Source organism: Ciona robusta, chromosome 12 (genome assembly GCF_009617815.1).
Source record: "Ciona robusta chromosome 12, ASM961781v2".
Lineage (NCBI taxonomy): Eukaryota > Metazoa > Chordata > Ascidiacea > Phlebobranchia > Cionidae > Ciona > Ciona robusta.
In genome coordinates this window covers 5,854,962-5,864,992 of record NC_143246.1, presented here as the reverse complement: position 1 = coordinate 5,864,992, position 10,031 = coordinate 5,854,962, and the positions used below count along the sequence as shown (strand labels likewise).

The window sequence follows — 10,031 nt, the reverse complement described above, 5'->3', positions numbered from 1 at the left end:
TTGGATCAATGTATATATTTTAGTAATATTATTGGATCAATGTATATATTTTAGTAATATTATTGGGTCAGTGTATATATTTTAGTAGTATTATTGGGTCAATGTATATATTTTAGTAATATTATTGGGTCAATGTATATATTTTAGTAATATTATTGGGTCAGTGTATATATTTTAGTAATATTACTGGGTCATTGTATATATTTTAGTAATATTATTGGGTAAAATGTATGTATTTTAGTAATATTATTGGGTCAAAGTATATATATTTTAGTAATATTATTGGGTTAATGTATGTATTTTAGTAATATTATTGGGTCAATGTATATATTTTAGTAATAATATTAGGTAAATGTATATATTTTAGTAGTAGTATGGGGTCAATGTATGTATTTCAGTAATATTATTGGGTCAATGTATATATTTTAGTAATATTATTGGGTCATTGTATGTATTTTAGTAATATTAATTGGTCAATGTATATATTTTAGTGATATTAATTGGTCAATGTATATATTTTAGTGATATTATTGGGTCAATGTATATATTTCAGTAATATTATTGGGTCAACGTATATATTTTAGTAGTATTATTGGGTCAATGTATGTTTTTTAGTAATGTTATTGGGTCAATGTATATATTTTAGTAGTATTATTGGGTCATTGTATGTATTTTAGTGATATTATTGGGTCAATGTATATATTTTAGTAGTATTATGGGGTTAATGTATATATTTTAGTAGTATTATTGGGTCAATGTATGTATTTTAGTAATATTATTGGATCAATGTATGTATTTTAGTAATATTATTGGGTCAGTGTATGTATTTTAGTAATATTATTGGGTCAGTGTATATATTTTAGTAATATTATTGGATCAATGTATATATTTTAGTAATATTATTGGGTCAATGTATATATTTTAGTAATATTATTGGGTCAATGTATATATTTTAGTAGTATTATTGGGTCAATGTATGTATTTTAGTAATATTATTCGGTTAATGTATATATTTTGGTAGTAACATTCGGACAACATATATATTTTAGTAGTATTATTGGGTCAAAGTATGTTTTTTAGTAATGTTATTGGGTCAATGTATATATTTTAGTAGTATTATTGGGTTAATGTATATATTTTAGTAGTATTATTGGGTCAATGTATGTATTTTAGTAATATTATTGGATCAATGTATGTATTTTAGTAATATTATTGGGTCAGTGTATGTATTTTAGTAATATTATTGGGTCAGTGTATGTATTTTAGTAATATTATTGGGTCAATGTATATATTTTAGTAGTAATATTGGGTCAATGTATGTATTTTAGTAATATTATTGGGTCAGTGTATATATTTTAGTAATATTATTGGATTAATGTATATATTTTAGTAATATTATTGGGTCAATGTATATATTTTAGTAATATTATTGGGTTAATGTATATATTTTAGTAGTATTATTGGGTCAATGTATGTATTTTAGTAATATTATTGGATCAATGTATGTATTTTAGTAATATTATTGGGTCAGTGTATGTATTTTAGTAATATTATTGGGTCAATGTATATATTTTAGTAGTAATATTGGGTCAATGTATATATTTTAGTAGTATTATTGGGTCAATATATATATTTTAGTAATATTATTCGGTTAATGTATATATTTTAGTAGTAATATTGGGACAACGTATAAATTTTAGTAGTAATATTAATGGGTTAACGTATATCTATTTTAGTAATATTATTGGGTAAATGTATGTATTTTAGTAATATTATTGGGTCAATGTATGTATTTTAGTAAAATTATTGGGTCAACGTATATATTTTAGTAGTATTATTGGGTCATTGTATATATTTTAGTGATATTATTGGGTCAACGTATATATTTTAGTAATATTATTGGGTCAACGTATATATTTTAGTAGTATTATTTGGTCATTGTATGTATTTTAGTAATATTATTGGGTCAATGTATGTATTTTGGTAATATTATTGGGTCAACGTATATATTTTAGTGATATTATTGGGTCAACGTATATATTTTAGTGATATTATTGGGTCAACGTATATATATTTTAGTAATATTATTGGGTCAATGTATGTATTTTAGTGATATTATTGGATCAATGTATATATTTCAGTAATATTATTGGGTCAATGTATATATTTTAGTAATATTATTGGGTCAACGTATATATATTATAGTGATATTATTGGGTCAATGTATATATTTTAAAGATATTATTGGGTCAATGTATGTATTTTAGTGATATTATTGGGTCAATGTATATATTTTAGTAATATTATTGGGTCAACGTATATCTATTTTAGTAATATTATTGGGTAAATGTATATATTTTAGTAATATTATTGGGTCAATGTATGTATTTTAGTAGTATTATTGGGTCAACGTATATCTATTTTAGTAATATTATTGGGTCAATGTATGTATTTTAGTAATATTATTGGGTCAATGTATATATTTTAGTGTTATTATTGGGTCAATGTATATATTTTAGTAATATTATTGGGTCAATGTATATATTTTAGTGATATATTTTAGTGATACAAATAATATTACTAAAATCTATATACGTTGACTCAATAATATTACTAAAATATATACATTAACCGAATAATATCACTAAAATATATTCGTTTACCCAATAATATTACTAAAATACATACATTGACCCAATAATATTACTAAAATACATACATTTACCCAATAATATTACTAAAATACATACATTGACCCAATAATATTACTAAAATACATACATTTACCCAATAATATTACTAAAATATATATACGTTGACCCAAAAATACTACTAAAATACATACATTGACCCAATAATATTATTAAAATATATATACTTTGACCCAATAATATTACTAAAATATATACGTTGACCCAAAAATATCACTAAAATATATACATTGACCCAATAATATTACTAAAATACATACATTGACCCAATAATATTACTAAAATACATACATTGACCCAATAATATTACTAAAATACATACATTTACCCAATAATATTACCAAAATATATATACATTGACCCAATAATATTACTAAAATATATATATTGACCCAATAATTTTAATAAAATACATATATTGATCCAATAATATTACTAAAATACATACATTGACCCAATAATATTACTAAAATACATACATTGACCCAATAATATTACTAAAATATATATATTGACCCAATAATTTTAATAAAATACATATATTGATCCAATAATATTACTAAAATACATACATTGACCCAATAATATTACTAAAATATATACATTTACCCAATAATATTACTAAAATATATATACGTTGACCCAAAAATACTACTAAAATACATACATTGACCCAATAATATTACTAAAATATATATACTTTGACCCAATAATATTACTAAAATATATACGTTGACCCAAAAATATCACTAAAATATATACATTGACCCAATAATATTACTAAAATATATACATTGACCCAATAATATTACTAAAATACATACATTGACCCAATAATATTACTAAAATATATATACGTTGACCCAATAATATTACTAAAATACATACATTGACCCAATAATACTACTAAAATATATACATTGACCCAATAATATCACTAAAATATATACATTGACCCAATAATATTACTAAAATACATACATTTACCCAATAATATTACTAAAATATATACATTGACCCAATAATATTCCTAAAATATATATACTTTGACCCAATAATATTACTAAAATATATATACTTTGACCCAATAATATTACTAAAATATATACATTGACCCAATAATATCACTAAAATATATATACTTTGACCCAATAATATTACTAAAATACATACATTTACCCAATAATATTACTAAAATATATACATTTACCCAATAATATTACTAAAATACATACATTGACCCGATAATATTCCTAAAATATATATACTTTGACCCAATAATATTACTAAAATATATACATTGACCCAATAATATTACTAAAATATATACATTGACCCAATAATATCACTAAAATATATATACATTGACCCAATAATATTACTAAAATATATACGTTGACCCAAAAATATTACTAAAATATATATATTGACCCAATAATATCATTAAATTATATATACGTTGACCCAAAAATATCACTAAAATACATACATCGACCCAATAATATTACTAAAATACATACATTTACCCAATAATATTACTAAAATATATACAATGACCCAATAATATCACTAAAATCTATATATGTTGACTCAATAATATTACTAAAATATATACGTTGACCCAATAATATTACTAAAATATATATACGTTGACCCAATAATGTTACTAAAATACATACATTGACCCAATAATATTACTAAAATACATACATTGACCCAATAATATTACTAAAATATATACATTGACCCAATAATATTACTAAAATATATACATTGACCCAATAATATTACTGAAATACCTACATTGACCCCATACTACTACTAAAATATATACATTTACCTAATATTATTACTAAAATATATACATTGACCCAATAATATTACTAAAATACATACATTAACCCAATAATATTACTAAAATACATACATTAACCGAATAATATCACTAAAATACATACATTGACCCAATAATATTACTAAAATATATACATTGACCTAATAACATTACTAAAAAACATACATTGACCCAATAATACTACTAAATTATATACATTGACCCAATAACATTACTAAAATACATACATTGACCCAATAATATTACTAAAATACATACATTTACCCAATAATATTACTAAAATACATACATTTACCCAATAATATTACTAAAATACATACATTTACCCAATAATATTACTAAAATACATACATTGACCCCATACTACTACTAAAATACATACATTGACCCAATAATATTACTAAAATATATACATTGACCCAATAATATTACTAAAATACATACATTGACCCAATAATATTACTAAAATACATACATTTACCCAATAATATTACTAAAATATATACATTGACCCCATACTACTACTAAAATACATACATTGACCCAATAATATTACTAAAATACATACATTTACCCAATAATATTACTAAAATACATACATTTACCCAATAATATTACTAAAATACATACATTGACCCCATATTACTACTAAAATATATACATTGTCCCAATAATATTACTGAAATATATACATTGACCCAATAATACTACTAAAATATATACATTGATGTATATATTTTAGTTGAATTATTGGGTCAACATCAACATATATATTTTAGTACTAATATTGGGTCAATGTATATATTTTAGTAAAATTATTGGGTCAACGTATATATTTTAGTGATATTATTGGGTAAATGTATATATTTTAGTAATATTATTGGGTAAATGTATGTATTTTAGTAATATTATTGGGTCAATGTATGTATTTTAGTAATATTATTGGGTCAATGTATGTATTTTAGTAATATTATTAGGTTAATGTGTATATTTTTGTAGTATTATTCGTCCAAAGAATTGCAACAAAATAGCTTAATCTTATTTTACAAAATATTGAAAACATTTTAAAACCTCCTAAATTACTAACAGTGTCGTTCACAGTGTTCTTATTCAATGCTACTGTAAGTTGACACTTTTCTTTTCTCAGGATTGATTCTGTTTAAGTTCAAATATATCTTTCACAACCCCAAAAAAACGTGATTTGTATTTTTATTAGTGCAAATAAACGGCGAAACCAATAACGTATATTATGAATATTTCGTACATTTGTCAATGGAGCTATAACTTTTTTAGGAACTTCCGCCCCTAGTTACCTACTGAATAATCACCTAATAAAATGGTGGAAAAAGGAAACGTCAATATATTGAATAAGAAAACTTTACACCCCACTGTAATTATAAATCAATTAGGAGAAGCAGACTTAAATTGTTGGCTTAGTGATGTCATAACGTCCTTGTGTGACGACGCCACGTCAATACTTTGCAAACGAACTTTTGTCGATTTGTAATTCTCTTTAACAAATTTTGCAAAAGGGTTCAGGGGTTGTTGTGACTTGAGGGGTGTTCCATTTGGTTGCGTGAAAACCAATGGCCCCCGGCACCGACCACAAACTTTCTTTGTTGTATCAAGAGATTTTGAATGTCGGCCAATCGTTGTTTTGCACCTGGAGGTTTAAATTAGGTTAGATATGCTTGTTGCTCGTAAAAGTAGCCTATCTTATAAAATATTATTGAAAATTTTAATTGGACTTCATTTTAATTGAACCAAGACTTAATTGGTATGTTAAGTTGTTCTTAAAAGTATCTAATACCGTACAGATTATAAATCATTCAATTAAAATGTTTAATTAGACTTTTGAAATTAAACTATGACTTAATACTAGAGACCGACCGATATCACTTTTTTCCACCGATACCGATACCGATATTTTTAGCTTTTACCGATACCGATACCGATATTTTACCGATATTTGTCACTATAGCGAAACATATGAAATGATCAGTTTTAATCAAAAGTAATGCCTGTATTCAAGATATTGCAAGTTATAGAGAAAAATTGGTTGGTCTACATGTTTTTAGGAAACATGCATGTTCTTAGGAAGGTGTTGCTTTTGTACGAAACTAGGACGCACATGAACGCTAAACTACAACGCACGTGGACGTTAAACTATGACACACGTGGACGTTAAACTACGACGCACGTAAAGGTCAAACTACGACGCACGTAAAGGTCAAAACTACGACGCACGTAAAGGTCAAACTCCAACGCACGTAAAGGTCAAACTACGACAAACTACGACGCACGTAAAGGTCAAACTACGACGCACGTAAAGGTCAAACTACGACGCACGTAAAGGTCAAACTACGACGCACGTAAAGGTCAAACTACGACGCACGTAAAGGTCAAACTCCGACGCACGTAAAGGTCAAACTACCACGCATAAATACGACGCACGTAAAGGTCAAACTATGACGCACGTGGACGTTAAACTAGCACGCACGTGAAGGCTAAAGTACGAAGCACGTGGACGTTAAACTACGAACACACGTAAAGGTCAAGTAGGACGCACGTCGCTTCGCACGAACTATTAATATATCGGTGAAATATCGGCGCTTTTTTACCGATACCGATTATCGGTGGAACGTAAATATCGGCCGATAATATCGGTGAACCGATATATCGGTCGACCTCTACTTAATACATTTCATACCTTGAGCATTCATAGATGTATTTGTATTCGATATCATAATTGTGGCATCTATCAATAGATGGAAGTTCTGGGTGTATACGTCTTGCAGTTGCTGCCCATGATTTCCAGTATGGGCCATGACTTTCGTTAGCATTATTGATCAACCACACAGCTGCATGGCACATTTCATGGATCAGTGTATCACGGAGTCTGTATGAGCTGTCGATTACTTTTTCAGATAATGATATAGCAGCATGGTGTGTAGTTGAAGCTGTTCCATTCACAGTTCTTATAGTACGCTTGCATTTTGTTATTCCTGCGGTTTTGGTCAACCGTTTAGACCAGCTAACTTCCATATCTTCTGGCAACCGGTTTTCAAACACTGATGTATTGAACAATTTGAATAGCTTTTTGGTCATGGAGTCAGCATTTCGCCGAAACTGTTTCCCTGAATTTTGTGGAACCAAAGCATCAAGGCTGGCAAGAAAACAACCATCAACTTTACAGTTTGGTTTTGTTCTAAACACTTTTTCAGTCTGAGAACCTTTGAGAGATGTAGGTTTTCTTTTTGGAGTAATGTAAGATCCAAGAGAAGGGGGCCTGCGGTCCAAAATTGAATCTGGCTGCTTTGGTTTTAATATCCTTGAAGTAAGAGGGGTAAAACTCTTGCCAGTTAAATCGATAACACCATTATTTTTTGGTTGGTTTTCTTTTCCACATAGTGTACTGTCTTCTAGATTCGTCAGTTTAATTCTATCAACAAGAGAAGGTATAATGTCATTTTCATCTGAACTGCTCCTTATAGAACGATGCACAACAGGCCTTTGAGCTACAGAAATATCATCTTCCGAGTCTGATGAAAAAACTACGCTTTTCCGGGGAGTTGTCATTTTTTTCAGTCCTGAAATTATTTTTCCAGTTGCCGGAGACTCAAAAACATTGTCTTTGTTGGTGCGACTGGAGTATATAATCCCTCTTTTACCAGGTGTCGGCACATTGTGAAGTTTAAAGGCTCCTACAGTTGGTAAATAAGATGGAGGTTCTGCAAAAGAAAAGGGAAATGTTGTTATTTGAAAGTTATATACGTATTAAAATGTTCTCTTGGTTCAGAAATCCAACTATGTGTCTAGATTTTAGCTTTGAAACTACCCAGCAATACATTTTTTAATAGATATATATATATAAAATTAGTAGCTTGAACGAAAGTTAAATAAAAACTTTGCAGAAAAAAAATTATATATATAATATATATAATATATGCACGTTACCAATCGTTATGATTACCTTCATCAGAATGGTTGCTATTAGAAAGATGCAAAACAGGATGTTGAGTTCCGAAATTCTCCTCATCAGAGTCCGAAGAAAACACAACAGACTTATGTGGAGTTGCAACAAATTTCTTTGGAATTGGGGTCATAGTTTTTGTTATTGGAGATCTGTAATTTAAATCTTCATTGACACTAGCAGAAGGGAAATCGCTTTTTATAACAGGTGTCTTATATAAACTGCAGGGTGTGTGGTGTTTTGCATTCGGCAGCTGTAATGGTGACTCTGGTTTATGAAAAGTTTCATACTCGTTGTCTCTACCCTCATCTTCGTTGTTTGGTGTAGAAATCTCATGCGATTGATTCGCGGTAAAAACACCCAAACTGCCAGTTGACTTTTGTGCTGGCTTTGTATCAAACTCCTCTTCACCAGAGTCTGAAGAAAAAACAACAGTTTTTCGTGGAGTAGCACCAGATTTTTTCGCAATTGTTGTCTTCTTTCCTGATTTTGGAGACACGTCACTAGCAGAAGAGAAATTTCTATTTGAAACAAATGTCCTGTGCTGTATATTGTGGGGTATGTAGTGTTTGACATTTGGCAACTGTGATAACGGTTGTAGTATAGAAGAGCCGTCAGACTCTTCGTTGGCATCACTTTCGTTTTCAGATGTAGAAGTCGCATGCGATTCGTTTACGAGAAAATCATTCAAACTCCCAGTTGACAGCCGAAACTTTTGTGCTGGTTTCGGAGTCCGAACTTTAGATAGAAAGTTTTCAAAATCGTCATCATCCGAAGACGTATAAGACTGTTTTCTCTCTCTGTATTCACTCATTCTTTAACCAGTAGTACTCTATGTTTATAAATAGCGGTGCGTACCGACCATCACCAGCTTTAAAAGCTCAACCGCTAGGTGGAGTATAAACTTGTCCCCGAAAAAATACCCTCCTAATGGGTAAGCACGTATTAAACTAACTCACCCGGCCACGCGGGATCATAGAAAAACAATTTATATTCAAATATGCAACAATTTCGACCAAAATCTTAACTTTTAGCGTTTCTATGTGGTATGATTTTCTAGTTAAAAATTTCCTCGTGTGAGACTAAATTCTTAAAATGTTGTTACTGTAAAAGTATGACGTGCTAAAAGTAAAGAATTTCTCGTGTGACAGGGTGTGTCGTGTTAAATATTAAGATTTTGTTACTGTGAAAGCAACGCTTATATATACACTTATATACACTTTGCTTATATATATATATATATATATATAAGCGTTGGTGAAAGTATGACGTGCAAAAAGTTAAGACTTTTCTCATGTGACAGGGTGTGTCGTGCTTAATGTCAAAATTTTGTTAGTGTGAAAGTGTGTCATGCTAAAAGTTAAAAATGTTCTTATGTACGTTTCTTGTTGCTAGTTTATAGCAGCGAGACAAAATGTGTGGTAAGTTGAATATCTATTGTATACACAACTATTTAAAACACGTTGTTTTATATACTTAAATATTTGGGGAA

General features: G+C 28.3%; 1 protein-coding gene across 1 annotated transcript; it reads right to left on the bottom strand.

The window, feature by feature from the left end:
* Positions 1–5,758: 5,758 nt before the first annotated feature.
* LOC149727174 (germ cell nuclear acidic protein-like) lies at positions 5,759–9,707 on the bottom strand. The gene is made up of 3 exons (XM_089890515.1): positions 8,540–9,707; positions 7,277–8,297; positions 5,759–6,229 (listed from the first exon to the last, which is right to left on the bottom strand). The coding sequence occupies exons 1-3, from the start codon at positions 9,351–9,353 to the stop codon at positions 5,968–5,970; spliced, it is 2,097 nt and encodes a 698-aa protein (XP_089746641.1). The 5' UTR covers positions 9,354–9,707; the 3' UTR covers positions 5,759–5,967.
* Positions 9,708–10,031: the final 324 nt, after the last annotated feature.

What these genes read in the sequence shown, in the direction of transcription:
- LOC149727174 (XM_089890515.1), bottom strand. Translation starts at nt 9,353, where the DNA reads ATGAGTGAATACAGAGAGAGAAAACAGTCTTATACGTCTTCGGATGAT. An exon ending in TAGCAACCATTCTGATGAAG is followed by an intron (nt 8,298 to 8,539) that starts GTAATCATAACG and finishes TTTCTTTTGCAG; the next exon opens with AACCTCCATCTTATTTACCA. An exon ending in TACATCTATGAATGCTCAAG is followed by an intron (nt 6,230 to 7,276) that starts GTATGAAATGTA and finishes TTAAACCTCCAG; the next exon opens with GTGCAAAACAACGATTGGCC.